Genomic DNA, 19,773 nt, shown 5'->3' on the forward strand with positions numbered 1-19,773 from the left:
TTTCCTACATAACAATTTCTAGGTATCTGGAAGATTCTGTTTATGATGTATTAGACACATTGAAAGTGGAAGAGCAGGACCGTTTAGGAGCCCATAGAAAAAATATATATAACCATTGCTCACATTTATAGAGTACTGGCTATATGCCAGGCATGGCTCTCAGCTATTTAGTTTCTCTAATTATCACTACATCATAAGGTAGGCACTTCTGTTGCCTGCATCTTATAACAGGACCCCAGGAAGCCTGATTGGTTACTGAAAGAGGGCAGTCATTGTTGCTGGGGCCCCATCTCAGCATAAATGACTCACTCCTTTCTCCCCATTTCATGCATTACCTATTTAAAGATTCTTCCCATCCCACTAGTTTATTTATTTATTTATTTATTCCTTTTTGAAATCCTAGATTTCCATACTGAAAGGGAATTCACATCAAAGGTTTAGGTCACTGTGGACCATATTTTCCCTAAATGGCCATAGCAATATTGTTGCTCTCTAGAATACTTGCCCTGCTTTGTCAAGCAGGCTAAGTCTACTTTCTCTGGGGCTTGGTCATTGCCTCAACAGATAGAATGTAGCAGAAATAGCACTGAGTGTCTTCAAAGCTGAGACCAGCAAAGGTGGCGTAGTCTTCACCTGGCTCCATCTTAGACACCAGCCTCAGAGAAATGCCATGTGCAAGTGTCTCAGTTGTCAGCTCCACCAAGGGCCCCATCAAGATGTGAGTTGGACTTTGAATGGCTCCAGGTCCTAGCCATGACTGTCCATATAGATCCCAAGTAGAGCAGAGAAGCTGCTCCAATTATTTGTTCCTGCTGAGCTTTGCACTCAGAGCAGATATGTAAGCAAAGTGAACATGATTGTTTCCAGCTATCTCTTTTAAATCCATTTACAACTGATGTCATTATACTCCTTTACAAGTAAGATAATGAAGATCCAAGGGGTTAGGTGGTGGTGCACCAGGTTAAACGCACATAGTACAAAGTGCAAAAACCACACAGGGATCCTGGCGGGGATGGGGGTTTGCTTCACTAGCGGTGAAGCAGGTCTGTAATTATCTATCTTTGACTTCCCCTCTCTATCTTTCCCTCCCCTCTTGATTTCTCTCTGTCCTATCCAATAAAATGTAAATATATATATATATCTGCCAGGAGCAATGGATTCATAGTGCTGTCACTGAGCTCCAGTGATAACCCTGAAGGCAAAAAAAAAAAAAAAAAAAAAAAAAAATCAAAGGAAAAGACTAAAAAAGGCCATGAAGGTCCAGTGACATGAAGTGATTCACCCAGGACCACATAACTACCCAGGATCTGAACCCAGGGCCAGCCACAGCAAGCTTGTGAGATCTACCGCTGCTCATTCCTTCTGGTGCAGGTGCTGAGGCCGTTGCAATCTCTCAGAGAAAGCAAACCCATTTGGAATAAGAGGACAGGCGAGAACTTTGTAGAAATTACTTACATAGTTTACTGTTACTCCCTTTCCTTCATTGCTAATTAAATCCTGATGTTTTTGGTTTAAATATAGAGCTCTTTTAAGAAATTAACTTACCGTGGTCCGGGAGGTGGTGCAGTGGTAAAGCTTTGGATTCTCAAGCATGAGGTCCCAAGTTCGATCCCCTGCAGCACATGTGCCAGACTGATATTTGGTTCTTTCTCTCTCCTCCTATCTTTCTAATAAGTAAATAAAATCTTTCTAAAAAAAGAAATTACCTTACCTTCATTATATGGTCTCTGCCCAAGCTTTATGAACTTTTCTTCCCCCATCTGATATAAAAGTATACTCATTTGTAAGGTCAAATACTGTTCTATTGTCAGTCTTTCAAATTCTTGTTTAACTTCAGACTCCTTGAGGTCAGGAATTGGTCTTCATCTCATTCCTTCTATAGTAGACAGTGAATAAATCAAAGTTAACTAAATGCCAGAGGTTACTAAACATTAGTTTCTTGAGAATGATGATAATAGGACAATGAAGTGAACATTCTAGGTATAAAAACTGAAATCTCATCTTAGCCCTCAACAGTTATCTTTCCAGGTCAGAGATTTCTTTTCCACTTCCCCTGTCTTTCCTGTTAGATAAATTATCTTTGTGTTTGCCTTTTACAAATAAATAACATTTTAAAAGTGCAACAGTAAACTAAACAATAACAGGAACTCTGGGACATGAGAAATACTGTATTTCACTAGGTCGTTAGCTAGTGGAAACTATTTTTCTCATGGGCAACACTGGAAAATTGACTTTGCTATGAAATTTGAAACATGACGTGCAACTTCTGAATTCATTTTGACTGAGGTTTAAGATCTGAGCACTATGTCGCAGAGAAGGCTACACCACTAGAATGGCACCTATGGGCAACCTCTGCATAGGATTGACATCACTTATGTCTTTCCCCTTGTCTGGTTCTCTGTGTGCCTGCCATTGCATGAAAATTCTCAACAGTTCTTACCTTTAGAGAGTATCCAGCATGATGCTGAATAGATCTGTCACTCCAAAAATAATGAAAGTTGCTTCAGAACTAGAATATGAGCATTTCTTCCAAATTAAGGTGTGAAAAATGGTAGACAAGTTTAATTTTTTATTGTATTTCCTATTACTTAAACTGTCAATTAGTTTTTGCTGCTTAACAAACTACTCCAAAACTTAGTAGCTTAAGTAATTGAGGAGGTAGTTCAGTGAGTAAAGTATAAGACTTGCACACCTGAGGATTTGGGTTCAATCTTCAGCACCTCATTTACCAAAACCCTTGCTCTATCATTGCTTCCCCCAATAAAATAGATAAATAAACCTTAAAAAATATTTAGTAGCTTAAAATAATAGCCACTTCATTTTTGGTCCTGCCCATTGGCCACTGGGGCTGGGCTCAGCTGGTATAGCTGTGTAAGCCACATAAGTTCAACCAGTTATCAGGGTGAGAGCCAACAGGTTTCATCCTTTAGCAGGTTAGTTGGGACACCCAAAAGGTGAGGATATGTGAACTCTTGGGATAAGGACTCATAAGTGACACAATAACTCTTCAGCCACATTCAGTATGCCTAAGCAAGTCACAGACCAGTCCAGATTCAAGAGATGACCAGCAGATTCCAGACCTTCATGGGAAGACAGCAGAGTCACCTGACAGAGACATTGGGAGGATGAAGAACTGTAATCATCTTTGTAACCCACAACATCAAGTAAAATTCAGATATTGTGCCAAAGAAGTTAACAATATTACACTAGAAATGCCTTTTGCATGGCATGCAGCTTCAGATAAAAATTGTCCTGGATTGAAAAAAAGAGCATGACAAGAAGAGACCAAGGTGGCTTTTCTCCCTTGAACGCCCTGTTTTTCCATCTGCTTTGATCTGGGGTCTGTGGTCTGGGATTGAGATGCAGGTTGAGAATGTGGTAGGAAAGAGCATAGATTCCGAACTGGCAGTAAAGAGAGTTTCTTGTGCTCTGTTCTTCCATGCTCTCCCATTGTCAACTGGGGATGCAGGCACTGAGGACACAGCAGGCAGCAGTACTCAGCCCTGGCTTATGGTGGTGCTAGGGCTTGAGACTGGAACCATAGAGCTCTCGGCATGAAAATCTTGTATAACCATTGTGCAGTCTTCTCACCTATTTTCTTCCCTCCCTTCCTTTCCTTCTTTTCTACTTTCTTTCTGTCTTTCTTTTTAAAAATTTAAAAGTTATTATCTTTATTTATCGGATAGAGACAGCCAGAAATGGAGAGGGAAGGAGATGATAGAGAGGAAGAGAGACAGACACCTGCAACACTGCTTCACCACTTGCAAAGCTTTACTCATGCAGGTAGGGACCAGGGGCTTGAACTTGGGTCCTTACACATTGTAACATGGGTGCTCAACCAGGTGTGCCACCACCCAGCCCCTCTTTCTTCTTTCTCTCCTTTCTTTCCTTCCTTCCTTCTTCCCTCCCGTCCTCGCTTCTTCCCTTCTTCCCTCCCTCCCTCCCTTTTTTCCTCCTCTCAGGACTTCATTGGATTCTATCTGATTCCGTTGCTGCTTTCAGACTTGGTTTTTTTTTTTTTTTTGGTTTCCAGAACAGTAAAGTAGACACTTCCATATCTAAATCTATAGGAGATTTCCATTGATTTGATAAAACAGAAGAGCTTTAGTTCTACCTACTTCCTGCCCTGAAATTTCATGGTGGCTTGTTTAATGGGTTTTTTTTTCCCTGGGAAGAGTCAGAGAGGGTTGGAGGCAGCAAAAAGGGAGGGGAAGGGTATGATGTTATGTTTCCTTCATCTTTTTTTTAATCTCCCATGGAATTTTAGAAAGGCCTCAGTTTAGGAATACTTAACCTCCTGACAATATCATGACCTTCATTGTCACACTCCACTGTCACATTAAACCTACAGTTACTGGGGTTAACACTGTCTTCACATTAAAGATGAGGAAGCTGAATCCTAAGATCACACTAGCTTGCACTCAATTACACACTTGGACTGTTGCAAAGGCACAATGTGTACTTTATTACACTATGCATTTTGATGAATATCAATAATATGACCTGTGGTGTAGACAGAAATGACTGTTTCTACTAGGTATAATCAGAACAAATAGTGCTTAATCCCTTCCCTTGCCCCTGGCTGCAATTTGAGTCTGAGGTCTGAGAAGTATGCTGTGGGTAGGCAGTGCTGGCAAGTGACATCACCAGTCACCAGTGGAGAACTCATCATTTTGCAGAAAGTGACCTTTGGGAAGTCCCCAACTTTTCCCCCCTTCCCCTACCCACTATAGTCAAAGGTAGGATCTCTCTCTCTCTGTCTCTCTCTTCCTTCTTCTTCCTTCCTTCCTTCCTTCCTTCCTTCCTTCCTTCCTTCCTTCTTCCTTCCTGTCTGTCTTTCTTTCTTTTTCTTTTTACCAGAGCTCAGCTCTAGCTTATGGTGGTGCCAGGGATCAAACTTGGGATCTTTGAGTCTTAGTCACAACATCGTTTTGTATAACCATTGTATATCTCTTCTCTTATTCTTTTTATTTTCTTCTTTCTTTCTCCCCTCCCCCCCACAACCAGAGCTTCATTGGGGCCTACATAATTCCACCACTGTTTTCACCAAACTCTAGAGAGGAAAGACACCCCAAATACCACTTGTGAAGCTTCCCTTGTATTGGTGTTACATGTGGTGGTGGTGGGGCGCTTGAACCCTGCCCCCTACACATGGTAAATTATGTACACTATCAGCTGAACTAGCTCCTAGCCACCTTTTAAAAACCAACTGGGTGAGTCATCTCCTCTCTCTGAACATGTTCTTTTTTTTTTTTTTTTTTTTCCCCTTTTGTTGCCCTAGTTGTTGCAGCCTCGTTGCGGTTATTATTGCCATTGTTGACGTTGCTTTGTTGTTGGATAGGACAGAGAGAAATGGAGAGAGGAGGGGAAGACAGAGAGGGGGGAGAGAAAGATAGACACCTGCAGACCTGCTTCACCGCCTGTGAAGCGATTCCCCTGCAGGTGGGGAGCCGGGGGCTCGAACCGGGATCCTTACGCTGGTCCCTGCGCATTGCGCCACGTGCGCTTAACCCACTGCGCCACCGCCCGACCCCCCTCTGAACATGTTCTGACAGCCCTCACAAGCTGGACTTGAGCACATACTTTCTTGGTACCATAAGGGGTTCTCTTGTTGTGTTCAGAGTTCTCAAACTCTCAGGCCACAGCTGAATGCTGTTGGGCATAAACCCTCTTTCAGACCATTCCTCTTGGAGTATCTCACATGCCTTAACTCTGCCCACTGAGGAGCAGAGTCCCACCTAATGCTGCTTTTATATCTTCTGGCCCTTGGACCTTTCCTCTGCCCCTGTAATAGAAGTTTAGTAACTGGCTATCACTACTAGGAGAGGCAGCTTTACTGTGTCTGTTGCTCTCTGTGCTTACTGTTTAAAGACTGGTGCTGCCATCAGCTGGATGAGAGTTTTCAGTGTGTTTGTGAAGACGGGACCTTTCTCCTTTTCTCTTCCTTTTCTTTTTTCCTCTTATTTTCCTAAACTAACCTGTTTTTTCCAACACTGGTAGAGGAGGCATAGAAGCCTTATGGAAATTAGGTGAAGTCACTCTTGCTTGAAACTGAGTAGCGGGGAGATGAGAAGCTTGCTCTGAGTCAGGTCCTATTCTAGGCTTGCTTCATGTTTTTTTTTTTTTTTTTTTTTTTTTTTTTTGTTCTCCCAACTGTCCTGAGGACAAGCAGTGTTCTGTTCCCTGTTTACAGGTGGGTGAAACTGAGGAATAGAGAGGTTAGGTCATTGTGTATGATGGTTTTTGGCATATTCACGTGCTTGGTGGTTATTTGTGAAAATCAGCCTTCATTTGAGCATGGGAGGAGCTCCTGGGTGGGGTATCTATGCTTCACTGTCATTGCTGCCTTTCTGCCCCTTAAAAAATGAAGAGTAAGGACTGGCGAGATAGCTCATCTAGGTAGTGTGCCCACTTTGTCATGTGCAAGAGTCAGGTTCAAGTCTGGCCACATTGAAGAAAGCTTTGGTACTATGATGACCAAAAATATTAAATAAATAAATAAGTCAGAAGGTGGCTCACTGTATTGTGCATGTGCTAGGTCCTGGATCAACTCCCCAATGCCTCATTAAAAAAGGTGAATTGAGTTATAAGTATTTATATAGGCAGGGAGGGTTGAGTTGTTAAGGAGGAGAGACCACAGAGTGTGACCATGAGCAGGTGTGCCCTCCCCATCCCTATTCCATCCCATTGGGCAGCTGGGGTCCAGTTCCATTGGGAATCTGTGAAAAATTCTGTAGGATACATCTTGATACTATTCTACCAAAGGATGTGGAAGCAATGGAATTATCAGAGCAACTGTGGAGACCTTTTTAAAGCAATTGTAAAGTTTATAATTCTATCCTGTAAATTACTGTGCATTTGTCCAGGCAAGGAAAAAGTGAAAAAGCTGTTGTACATTGTTCTCCTTGGTTTCCTGTACTCCTTTGTCCTCAGCATCATCTCTTACTGTGCAACAGTTAATAGTGGTCCTTTACTTAGCTCAGGCAATTAAAGGTTGGCTGGTATTTGCTGATTACAGAGGAACTCAGTTGGGTAGCTCTGCCACTCTAGGCTGGGCCATACCACATCTGGGAGCTAACTGATCCAGCCTGCATCAGCTGGGAGTCTGTATCCAATATAGATTCACCTGGGCTGGGCTTCTCCTTAAGGTCTAGTTTTGGGGCCCCTCCACAGAGCATATTCTAAGTCTAGGTCGAAGTGGCTGCCAGAGCTCTGCTCATAACCATGACAGAGGTCTAAGAGTGCAATTGGAAACCCAAGTATCCTTTTCCCTGACATTCTGGCATTACTGCATTAGCTAAAGCATACCACACAGCTCAGTCACGAAACAGAAAAGGAGCTAAAAAGATAACTAATCTAAGAGGACTCCTATTTTGCCATGCATACAATCCAGGTTTGAGCCCAACCCCACCACAGTGGGGGAAACGTGTGTTATGGTATCTTTCCCTCACACTCTCTGTCTCTTCCTTTCTATCTGGAAAAGTCAGTCACAATAGTGAAACAATATATTAAAAAGGCAGAGAAATATTTCCTGCCTTTGCTGGGTGTGTCTGCTGTTGACCTTGGCATGGAATCAGTAAGACACTCTACCAGGCCTCCTCTGTTTCCTAATAAACCAGGTAAATATGGAGTGAAATTTAGAACCCTTCACTAATGCCCATGGTAGTTATGACTTTGAGCAAAATCCTTAATGGCATTCTAATTTGTTAGAAGCAACATGGCTATTAAAAGACGCACAACTTCCAGTTCTAGAAGCTTCTTTGTTATCTTAGACCTTCCTGGGGGGAGTTGTTGCCTTGTCTTGTCTCCTGGCTTTGTTCATCATGGATCCATAATGTTGTCTGGAATTGCTGAATTTGTTTCCCCCATAGTGACAACTTGTTATCACCTCAGTAGTTGTCTAAGATGATTAGACTTGGCATTTGCACATGCCAGTTGTTCAGACTCATCTGAAGGAAGAGCAACTAGTGGAATGAATAAATTGTCAATTACATTGCAGTATCTATTTTTCTACATTTTGGGAAGAGACTTTGGATTCTGTAAAAATGTAATTCTTTTGCGTCTCTCCGTTTCTTGGCTCTCTCGCTTGGCATGAATACAGTTTCGTTGGAAGGAGAAGAGGCAAAGCTTTTATGTTGGTTGGAATTTGCTGACATAAATTTACAGGGATTTTTTTTTCTTCTAAGTTAGCATGAAAAAGACTTGCCACTTTAGGCTTTTTGTGAATTTTAAGTCATAAAGCATATGCTAAGGGTAGCTTGACTGTTGTTTTCTTGGCCCTATATAGAAAGTCTGTGGAAGTAAGCTAAGTTTTGAATGATGAATCATCTTTCCACACATGAGAAGTGTTTATATGATGCCCATGCATTGATCAAACAGGCAAATGAGCATAGACCATACTCCCAGAGGGATAAATAATTGGGTACCTTTCAATGGAGGGAACGGGTTACAGAACTCTGGTGGTGGGAATTGTACCCTGTTATCTTACAATTCTGTCAATTATTATTAAATCAATAATAAAAATAATTTAAAAAAGATTTTTCAGCCTAAATGATGATGCAGAAGTGATGTGCATTCAGTAGATGACAAGTTAGGCTGCCTTCTTGATAGGCCAGGTGTATTAAACTCATTTTCAACTTAAAATATTTTCATTTTATAAGGATGTGATACCATAGTTAGTCAAATGAGACTTGTATTTGTGAGTACCAGGCACTCTTTCTTGCATTTATTGAGTCATGGTGAACCTCTAATATACATTATACACTGTAGGACTGGGAGAAGGATACTTTAGCAGTGAACAAAAATGATAAAGTGGTTCCCCTTAAGAGCTTTCTACCCTATTAAAAATAGATAATAACAGATTTGCTGTGTGAATGGGGCCAAGCATTTTCATGGAAGGCTTCCTATCAAGTAAACTTCATCTCCATCCCCAAATGATTAACATTTTTGTCAACAAAGTAGTTTCTAAACTACAGTATGTATATTATGTATGGTGTACACCCTATAGACTCTAACATAATGTAATTGTGTATTTTTTACATGCATTTTTACGTGTGTGTGTGACTTGCTTTACCATGAGAGTTTATGAAATGTCTTCCTGATGACTAATTTGTTGAGAATTGCTTAATTGCAGATTCACTTTATCAAACATGAGGTAATGCCAGGGTTTGCCTTTATAAGATAGATGGATTATAGAAAAAAGTATTTGTGAAATGACTTTCTGCTGAGTAATTTGGAATGGTTTTCTGTGAATGAGCTCTTCATGTCTTGGTTAATAAAATGTTGTAAGTAGGTCAGAATAGAAATCAGTAGCTTTAAATCTAAGCTGTGGAGATCAAAACATTTGAACCCAGATACTGTTTCTGACTTTGTTCTGTTTTTATTGGCAAATAGTGGTAAAAATATGAGTCTTTGGGTTCACGCAGCAAAATATAACGTAGACGTTTCAATCATTGGATTAGCTTGGTCCATGAAGACTCTCAAAGTTGAGAAATTCAGATAATAATAAAGCATTTAAGATCTGACCCAGGGTAAGACCTTGAGCCTAAGCTTCCTGGAACATGTAAACACATGTATGGTCTACAAATGGGTAGTCCCATCACCCATTTCTGCTGTCCTTTCTGTCCTCCTCCTTCTTCACTGCTTCAATATGCCTTTCTGTAATTAGTTTAACTTTCATAAAAGGGTGTCTTTTTAATCCTAGTATCACCAGTGATTATATAACAATAGCTCCCAACAACTAGTGTGGTCACACAACATCCCACCAAGCCATCCAGTCAACACTGTCAATTCCCACACTGTTAAGTCATTCAGTATCTGGCATATAATTATCTTAATATCTCTTGTGCTGGGTTAAACCCGGTTTTATCCCAAAGTTAGTTTCATTTAGAGTTTTGTAAACTTGATTTTTTTTCTTTGTTGGGGGGGATTAATGGTTTATATGCAACAGTAAAATACAGTAGTTAGTACATATGTAACATTTCTCAGTTTTCCACATAGCGTTCTAATCCCCCTTCACACCTAGCCACACACCTAGCTCATCCACTGCCATCATGTTCCAGGACCTGAACACTCCCCACTACTTGGTCAACAACAGATGAGTGGCTGAGAAAGATGTGCTATATATACACAATGAAATACTACTTAGCTGTTTAAAATGATGAATTCACCTTCTTCACCTCATCTTGGATGGAGTTTGAAGGAATATGTTAAGTGAGATAAGCCAGAAAGGGAAGGAAGCATATGGGAATGATCTTAATCATAGACAGTAGTTGAAAAATAACAGCAGAAGAGAAAACACAAAGCAGAACTTGGACTTGATTGGTGTATTGCACCGAAGTAAAGGACTCTGGGGATAGGGGAAGTGTTCAGGTCCTAGAACATGATGAAGACCTAAGTGGGGGGTTAGAGTGTTACATGGAAAACCGAAAACTATTACCTGTGTATTTTACTGTTGACTGTAAATCATTAATCTGGCAATAAAAAATGAAAAAAATATAACCACATTAAAATAACCTTTTTTCTATGTTATGCATTATGCAAATTCAATTTTGCCATAGTTTCATTACTTTGTTCTGAAACTTTGCCCCCTCCCTTTTTTTTTCTTTGAACTTTAAAAAGCAGAAGTTACACTGATGTGCCCAGGGAACTATGTGCTGATGCATGAGTGTGTGGTGAGTGTGTGGTTTTAATTTGTAGTTGTTTGTTTTCCCTCAACCTTTTCTTGTAGTTAATATGAATCATATTGTATTTTCCACTCCTGAGTTCTGTGATTCATTGTTGTCTTCTTCTTCTGGAGTTTGGTACACCAAAGAGTATTCTGGGAAATTGCTTAATTACAGCCCATCAAGGTACCTTGCAGGTCCATGACTAACTTCAGCTTCAACAACTGTGCCTCTAGGAGGATGAGGAGAGTTGCTATAGCATATTTGGGGTTGGAGGTATCAAGACCTCATTTTTTTTGAGGGATTATACTGGCTTCACAGCCTAGTGTTTTTTTCTTTTTGGTATAACATATAAACACATTGACTTTTTTTTTTTAAGAAAACAAATATATTCATTTGCTTAAGAAGCTTTTCAGACACGTATCTGCCCTCAGGAAACAAACAAAAGAATCCATCACAATCCTAGACTTATGGCATACAATTGGTACTTCTGACTAGATTGGATTTTTTTTTCTTTCATCTTTTGGTTCAGTGGTTTGAGCATCCTAGGAGACTTGTGTGTGGGACAGGTATGGGGTAACGCAAAGGGTTAATGTAAAAATGAACCAAAGAATTATATATATATATATAGACCAAATTTCTCAAAACTGAGAATCGTCTAGATTTAACTTCAAAATGTATAAATAAAATTTCTATAATGAAACCAAAGAATAGAAAGAAACATTTTAGAGGTTGTATCTATAAAACAGATGGATCAACTCATATTTTTATGAAGCAGCATAAAAACTAATGAACTCTTAGAGCCAAGATAGATTCTAAACTAATATAGTACGATTTTATCTTTAAAACTCCTTGCTCAGGGTCTATCCTTCCTTTATCTCCTTTGGGTACCTTTATTCTATCAGATGTTAAATTATACTAACATAGAGCTCTGGTAATGGTTCTGCTAATGATATGTATTCTCCTGGGCATAATAGATGCTCATTGGTTTACCCTAATGAAAGAGAGAAATACACATACAACTATAAATTCCAAATACTAAAACACAAAAAAACACCTATCTTGGGATGAGAATAATGAATTCTTAATTATTTATGGTCATTCTTTTTTAAATTTTTTAAATCTATTATCTTTATTTATTAGAGAGAGAGAGAGACAGACCAGAAATTGAAAGGGTAAGGGGAGATACAGATATAGAGAGACAGAGACACCTGCAGACTTGCTTAACCAGTCACAAAGCTTTCCCTCTGCAGGTGGGGGATGGGGGCTTGAACCCAGGTCCTTGTGCATTGTAACATGCTCTCAAGCAGGTGCACCACCACCCAGACCTGTTTATTGCTGTTCTTTATTGCATATGCTGATATATACATTATTACAGTTACCTAATTTTAACAATTTTACTTGCAAAGAGCTTTGCATACACTTAAAATTGTATTTCTTCATGCATCACTCTATAAAAAGAGGTGGCTATTTGCACATATATTGATTATATTTTTGCCTAGCAACTCAGTAAACCAGAGTTTAAAAAATATTTCAAATAATTTCTGGTAATTAATAATATTCTTTAGAATAATTAACATTTGCTTAACTGTTACTATATTCCAAGCATTATGGTAAGTGCTTTACCTTAGATTATTTCTTTGAATACCCACTTTTCAGATGAGAAAACTAACCTTAGATACATAGCTTCTTAAAGTGTCCCACATGGTGAGACCTCTGGGTGAACCTCTCCCTGTTTTAACAGTCATAATGTCATAACAAGGAGACATTGCCTATTTTTGAAATTTCTTACCTTTAAAATCAAAACTGTTGATAGTGGACATGATAAAGAAGCAGAAGCTAAAGAAAATATTGATGCTCTGAAATCTGAAGACCAAGTTAAGTAGCTGTAAGCAGGAGTGAATGTGCAGCAATAACTGCACTGTTCACATCTAGACTCATCCAGAGGCTGGTGTGAACTGAGTTAATAAATGTATAAAGTGCTTTGAAAACCGGTTATGGTGGCCTGGCAGGCAGTTCAGTGGGTAAAACATTGAACTCTCCAACATGAGAACAGCTATCATGTAGAATGGCAATTCACTAGTACAAAATTTAATTTTTTAATTTTTTATTTATAAAAAGGAAACATTGACTAAACCATAGGATAAGAGGGGTACAACTTCACACAATTCCCACCACCAGAACTCTGTATCCCATCCCCTCCCCAAATAGAATGAGTCAATTTAAAGAACATTCTCAACTCTGTGTGGTACACCAAAGTGAGAACTGGGAAGACTGGACATCAACAAGGAGTATCTAGGAAACATTATAGGATTATAGGACTTAAAAGATTTGCCATTTCTCTCTTCAAGTCAGTTGTCAACTTAACCTTGATAATCCTTATCCTAATTTAATAAAGATCCTGGATATGACAAGAAACTAGGAATTTGCTACAGTATAATAGCAGTTAGCTAAGGTTCTCTGTGTATGGGCATTTCACTATTGTATTCTCATCCTCTGGCCTACTTTTGTTCTTGCTAGAAAATGGTGTCATTATTTGTCAGCTCTCTTTCTGAATTTCAGAGCCACAGGCAATATATTTTTTCCTAGTCCAATAGCCCTGCCCAGAACAGGAAGTGTGGCTAACTTTACATGGTTTGCCTTTGGAAACCCAGGCTGACCCTAGAAACTAATATCCCCCTATACCCTTAAAATGTATCATTTTGTAAATAATCTCAGCCAGAGTTATGGGGAAATGACCCTTGTGTCTTTCATAGCTGGAACAGTTCACTGCTTTCTCTGTCTTTTTTTTTTTTTCCAACCAGACTTAGCATTATATATCAGTCTCATTTCAGCACCTCTTCAGTTCCTTATGAATGCTTGCAAATGACCACAAATAATCTCATGTACATTTTTCTCTTGAATCATAGCCTTAAAGTGCTCTTTCCAGACTGGGATATGGAAGTGCCCATTAGAATATCCCAATGTTCATACAACTGTCTCATAGACTCAATTTGCTAATAAAGACTGGTATCTTCTTCCTAGTTTTACAGTCTTTTAGTTTTTTTTTTTTATTTTTTTTTAATTTTATTTTATTTTATTTATTTTTTTTTAATGTTATTTTTTTTTATTTTTTTTATTTTTTTTTATTTAAGAAAGGATTAATTAACAAAACCATAGGGTAGGAGGGGTACAACTCCACACAATTCCCACCGCCCAATCTCCATATCTCACCCCCTCCCCCAATAGCTTTCCCATTCTCTAGCCCTCTGGGAGCATGGACCCAGGGTCATTGAGGGTTGCAGAAGGTAGAAGGTCTGGCTTCTGTAATTGCTTCCTTGCTGAACATGGGCGTTGACTGGTCGGTCCATACTCCCAGTCTGCCTCTCTCTTTCCCTAGTAGGATGGGTCTCTGGGGAAGCTGAGCTCCAGGACACATTGGTGGTGTCTTCAATCCAGGGAAGTCTGGCCGGCATCCTGATGATACCTGGAACCTGGTGACTGAAAAGAGAGTTAACATACAAAGCCAAACAAATTGTTGAGCAATCATGGACCCAAAGCTTGGAAAAGTGGAGAGGAAGTATTAGGGAGGTACTCACTGCAAACTCTAGTATACTTCTGCTTTCTTACTTTGGTGCCATATTCCAAACTCAGTCAATTTCTGCTTTGCGTTTCTACTTCTTTTTTTTTTTTTTTACATGCATAACATTCCCCAGATTCCCATTTAGCAATAAAACCCCCACTATTTCATTCATCATTTTTCATGGACCTGTATTCTCCCCACCCACCCCCCCACCCCAGAGTCTTTTACTTTGGTGTAATACTCCAATTCCATTTCAGGTTCGACTTGTGTTTTCTTTTCTAATCTTGTTTTTCAACTTCGGCCTGAGAGTGAGATCATCCCATATTCATCCTTCTGTTTTTGACTTATTTCACTCAACATGATTTTTTCAAGGTCCATCCAAGATCGGCTGAAAACGGTGAAGTCACCATTTTTTACAGCTGAGTAGTATTCCATTGTGTATATATACCACAACTTGCTCTGAATGACTCTGAAAATGTCCAATAGTTCTAGGTTATCTATCTCTTCATTTAGCTCCCTTATGTCTTTACTGATTTTCTTCCTGGATGATCTGTCAAGTTGAGATAGTGGGGTGTTGAAGTCCCCTACTATGATTGTGTTACTGTTAATATATTGCTGTAGCTCTTTCAGTAGAAGTTGGATGTATTTAGATGGCTTCTCATTGGGTGCATAGATATTAATAATTGTTAAGTCCTCTTGATTGACTGATCCTCTGAGCAGTAAGTAGTGTCCATTCCTATCTTTTTTAATCTTATCTATTTTAAAGTCTATCATGTCAGATATGAGAATAGCTGTTTCTGCCCTTTTTTGTGGGCCATTGGCTTGAATGATAGTTTTCCATCCTTTCACTTTAAGTCTGTGTTTGTCTTGTTGCGTTAGGTGAGTTTCCTGTAGACAACATATTGTTGGGTTGTGTTTTCTGATCCATCTTCCTACTCTGTGTCTTTTAATAGGTGAATTCAGGCCATTCACATTTATTGATATCAAAGATTGAAGATATTTTAACGCCATTCTTGTAGAGTTTTAGAGTGTTTTGATATATGTTCTATTTGTGGTGGTCTGGTTGTTTATAGGAAACCTTTCAGAACTTCTTTCAAGGCAGGCTTGGTGATGGTTGCTTCCTTCAACTGTTGCTTGTCTGAGAAGGTTTTGATGCTTCCATCTAGTCTGAATGACAGTCTAGCAGGATATAGTATTCTTGGCTGAAAGCCTTTCTCATTGAGCACTCGATAGATATCTTGCCATTCTCTTCTGGCCTGTAGTGTTTGTATGGAGAAGTCTGCTGCTAATCTTATGGGTTTTCCTTTGTAGGTGACTCTTTGTTTTTCTCTTGCAGCCTTGAGGATCCTTTCTTTATCCTTATTCCTTTCCAATCTAAGTATGACATGTCTTGGTGTCTTTAGGTCTGGGTTAATTCTGTTTGGGACCCTCTGGGCTTCTTGAATCTTTATGTCTTTGGTGTTGTCTAGACTAGAGAAATTTTCAGCTATTATGGCCTGGAGAACGCTTTCTTCCTCCCCTTCTCTTTCTTCCTCTGGTAAGCCAATAATGCGTATATTGTTTCTTTTGAAGTCATCCCATAGGACTCTGTTGTTGTTTTCAGCATCTCTTAATCTCTTTTTGAGATCTCTTACTTCTTCTTTAGTTGTCTCTAATTCATCCTCAATCTTGCTGATTCTGTCTTCAGCCTCATTGATTCTATTCTCTCTGCCCTCTACTGCTTTCTGGAGTTCATCTATTTTGTTGCCCTGCTCTGATACTGTTTTAGCTTGTTCAGCTAGTTGCCTTCTTAGCTCAGCAATTTCAGCTTTCAGCTCTCTAATAACCATGAGATAATTAGAATTTTCTTCCATATTCTCATTTGTTGTTCCTGCAGTTCTGATTACAATTTTTTCAAATTCTTTACTCACTCCTGTTATTATTTCCTTAGCTAATGTTTGGATGTTGAACTCGTTGTTTTGTGCTTTGCCCTCTGGAGGACTTTTAGCTGGACTCTTGTCCTGGTTCGAGTCTCCATTATTTTTTCTTGTTGTTTTAACCATTTTATATAAGTTAAGAGGTTTTTCAATCCCTGAGTTGGAGTTCAGTGGTGTAAAAGCCTTTTTTTTTTTTTTCCCCTGTAGGCTATGGTAGCCTGAGGGCTTTTAAACTATCAATAGGCTTCTTGGCTTAATCAATGACTCCTGACCAAGAGATAAAGCAGGGTGTGGCAGAGATAATTCAGTGGTTATGCAAAGAGACTTTCACAGCCCTTCAGCTATGCCACCGAGGTATAGGTCTTCTCCTGAGTTTCCCGGTTAGATCTCTGTGCCCTGGTGTCCCTCCCTGTTGCTGCTCCAGATTCTGAGGGTAGTAGCAATGGAGACTCAGAGTTGTACTTGGTGAGTCTCTGGGGAGTCCTTTCCTCCCTTCAGCTGTCCCCTTGTTGGTGGAGCAGACTGGAGGTGGTGTCTCCACTGACAAACTGTCGAACTGTTAGCAGTCACTTAATCTCTCCTTAGGCCCCTCTCTCCTCTCTGTCACCAGCCACGCGTGTTTGTACTCACGGGTGATTTACTGGGTTTCTGTGGTCATTCTAGTCCTGTCTTGTTTCGGTCAGGGTGGTCTCCTTTGGTATTCCTAGTTGATCCGGGAGAGGAGAGGACAGTCTTTTAGTTTTTTTATTCATTCAGATTACATGTATTAAATATATAGGCAAAGACATTGACAGGTTTGTCTTGTTTTTAATTCTGCTACCAGTCAACCATATGTTATTCCATGTATACCTTTAAAATATTATTTTATATTGTTATTGAACCTTTTTTATTTGCAAGACCCTCCTTTCCCGGACCTTAGGATTTTCTAAATTAGTCACATAAATTTATGTTGTTTTTTTTTGGATTCACCTAAGTTAACTGCAAAGTTGTTTGTTTGCAAACACATTGGTTTACTGTGGTACTTCTCCCACTTGGCCTGTTACTTTTGTTTGTAGTGATTTCCACTTTCAAGAAGCTCCCATCCTATCTGATAGGAAGAAGAGAAAGAGAGGGAGGGAGGGAGGGAGAGAGGAGAGAGAGAGAGAGAGAGAGAGAGAGAGAGAGACACTAGGGCCTCACATATGTTCAGTAACAGGACTCCAAGGCTAACTGTTTTATTCATTCTGTTCTAGATAGTGAGGGGAGGGGGGGAAGGGGGAGAGAGAAAGATAATCTATGGAGTAGGAGAAAGAGATTTTTAATTTTAATTAATTTATTTTTTAATTTAGAGAGAAAGAAAGCAGAGAAAGGGAGAGACACTTCAGCATTACTCCACCATCCACTTAACACCTCCAAGAACCAGACTGTGATGCTCCCATGCAGTGCTGGAGTTTGAACCCAGGGTCTTGTGAATAATGTATGTACTCTACTGGATTAGCCATTTTCCAGCCCCAGGAGGGTTATTTTTTATAGGCTCTAATTCACTTTAAACTTTCTGAAAGCTCTGCTATTGTGCTTTTGTGCTACAATAGTGTCAATCAGACTAGGTTTCTCTTCCCTGGCTATTATGAACATAGAAATGATGCAGTATCTTCTCTCCCAGTGTCATCACTTCCACTTTTCTCATCAGTTCCTTCTTGGTAATTTGAAATAAGTCAAGAATAGTAGCTCCTCTAACTCTTTTTTAACCACAGGAGTACTGGGTCTGTCAATATGGGAAGCTAAGGGTATTTTTATCGCTAAGATACTGTGCATGAGAATGTGTGAGAATAACTGAGTCCCTCTATCAGTTCTGTTTTTGCTCTTCCTGATTTCTGTAGCAGGAATCAATCACTCATCTTTGTCATTGACTGTGATTGCAGTACTCTTATCACTTGTTTCACTTTTTTCCATTCTTCACTGTTTTGCAACTTGTTTGTAGATGTAGATGAACTGATGTATTTGTTCTTGACCTACAGAAACAGTTTATTGTCCCTCCAAAAGAAATATAGTTCTTTTGAACAGAGCATGATAGCGTATGTCCTTCTGTTGTCATATTCTTCTTTTTTTGTTTTACCAGAGCACTACTCAGTTCTGGCTTATGGTGGTGCAGGGGATTGAACCTGGGGCTTTGGAACCTCAGGCATGAGAGCCTCTATACATAACCATTATGCTCTCTACCCCCACCCCATTGCCATGTTCTGAGAATTCTATACTTTGTGGTCTTACTGACTCCTGTGAACTGATCATTTCCCCCACATTCCTTAGATTCATTTCTGCTTTTCTCTGCCTCTGCTCTGTTTTGCCACTGGGCTGACTCACTCAGCTGTTTCAGCTCAAGCTAAATCTCTCCCTACTAGTCTGAAGCTTTGCCAGATAGTGTGAATGACGAAAAGAGAAAATTCAGTGTCATTCACCAAGCTTGGTATATATATTCTGGGCTGAATATTTGGGAGAATATTTGTATCTGAAAATAGGTTAATAAATGTTAAGGGCTAACAAGAGCCATTTGTGAAAGATTCATGGCAGTTATATAGTCATGCTTTGTTTAGCAATGTTTGGGTCAAGAATAGATCATATATATATAGTGATGGTTCCAATAGCTTAAGTTGGTAGTATGCTATACCATCTAGGTTTATGTGACTACATTTTATGATACCTGGACAATAGTAAAAACACCTAATTCAGCATTTTTTTTTAACAGATCACTGCTCAGCTCTGGCTTATGGTGGTGCAGGGGATTGAACCTGGGACTTTGGAGCCTCAGGCCTGAAAGTCTCTTTGCATAACCATTATGCTATCTACCCCTGCCCTCAGCATTTTTTTAAATAAGACTTTATTTGTTTAGTTATTAATGAGAAAGATAGAGGAGAGAGAAAAAACTGGACATCACTCTGGTACATGTGCTTCCAGCGATTGAACTTGGTATCTCATGTTTGAGAGTCCAGTGCCTTATCCACTGCACCATCTCCCGGACCACTAAATCAGCATTTTTCCAAGTATATTCCCATTGCTGAGTGACACATGGAAGTAATGGATCCGAGGCTTGACTGGCACATGGACATTTTCCTGGTGCACAGAGTTATGACTGACAAACTAGGAAGAGGACAAAATAGATGAACAGTTATGGAGACCTAGAATTATGGATATGCTTGCAAATGGAAATTAATTTGGTGGGATTGTAGAACAAGAGGCATGATAGGCAGTGACTTAGAAGAAATAGGTTGGCCCCAGTATATGAAGGGCCTCCTGTAATAACTTTGCCAAGGAGTTTGTATTTTCTACTATAGCTAAATTCTCTAGGGTACTAGAACGAGAGCAGGAAGACCAAGCTATATATAGTTAGAATAGCTCCATTTATAGTCTCCCTTGTATTCCAGGTTGCCACAGATACTGTGTGTATTGAAACTATGCTGTGATTTAAAACAGTTCCATTTCCACTGTTATGGATGAAAGAAAATGTGTCAGTCAAGGTATTTAGATGTATACAACTGAATCACTTCTAGCTAGCTTACACATGAAGGGAGATAGAAGAAAAGTTATAGGGCTTGGCAGGCACACATGGTTAAGTGCACGTATCATCATGTACAAGGAACAGGGTTCAAGCCCCTGC

At 39.6% G+C, this 19,773-nt stretch overlaps 1 protein-coding gene across 7 annotated transcripts in view; it reads left to right on the top strand.

Annotated features, from left to right (window-relative positions):
- The window catches only part of RIN2 (Ras and Rab interactor 2), a 235,161-nt gene that overhangs the window by 42,662 nt on the left and 172,726 nt on the right, over positions 1 to 19,773 (top strand). Inside the window, exon 2 of one of the 7 annotated variants that reach the window (XM_060185997.1) lies at positions 17,471 to 17,598. The exons of the other annotated variants lie outside the window; for them this stretch is intronic. Within the exon in view, the coding sequence (XP_060041980.1) occupies positions 17,597 to 17,598 (2 nt within the window). The 5' untranslated portion in view covers positions 17,471 to 17,596. The remainder of the gene's footprint in view (positions 1 to 17,470; positions 17,599 to 19,773) is intronic. 7 annotated transcript variants of the gene reach the window in all.

This window comes from Erinaceus europaeus, chromosome 1 (genome assembly GCF_950295315.1).
Source record: "Erinaceus europaeus chromosome 1, mEriEur2.1, whole genome shotgun sequence".
Taxonomy (NCBI): domain Eukaryota; kingdom Metazoa; phylum Chordata; class Mammalia; order Eulipotyphla; family Erinaceidae; genus Erinaceus; species Erinaceus europaeus.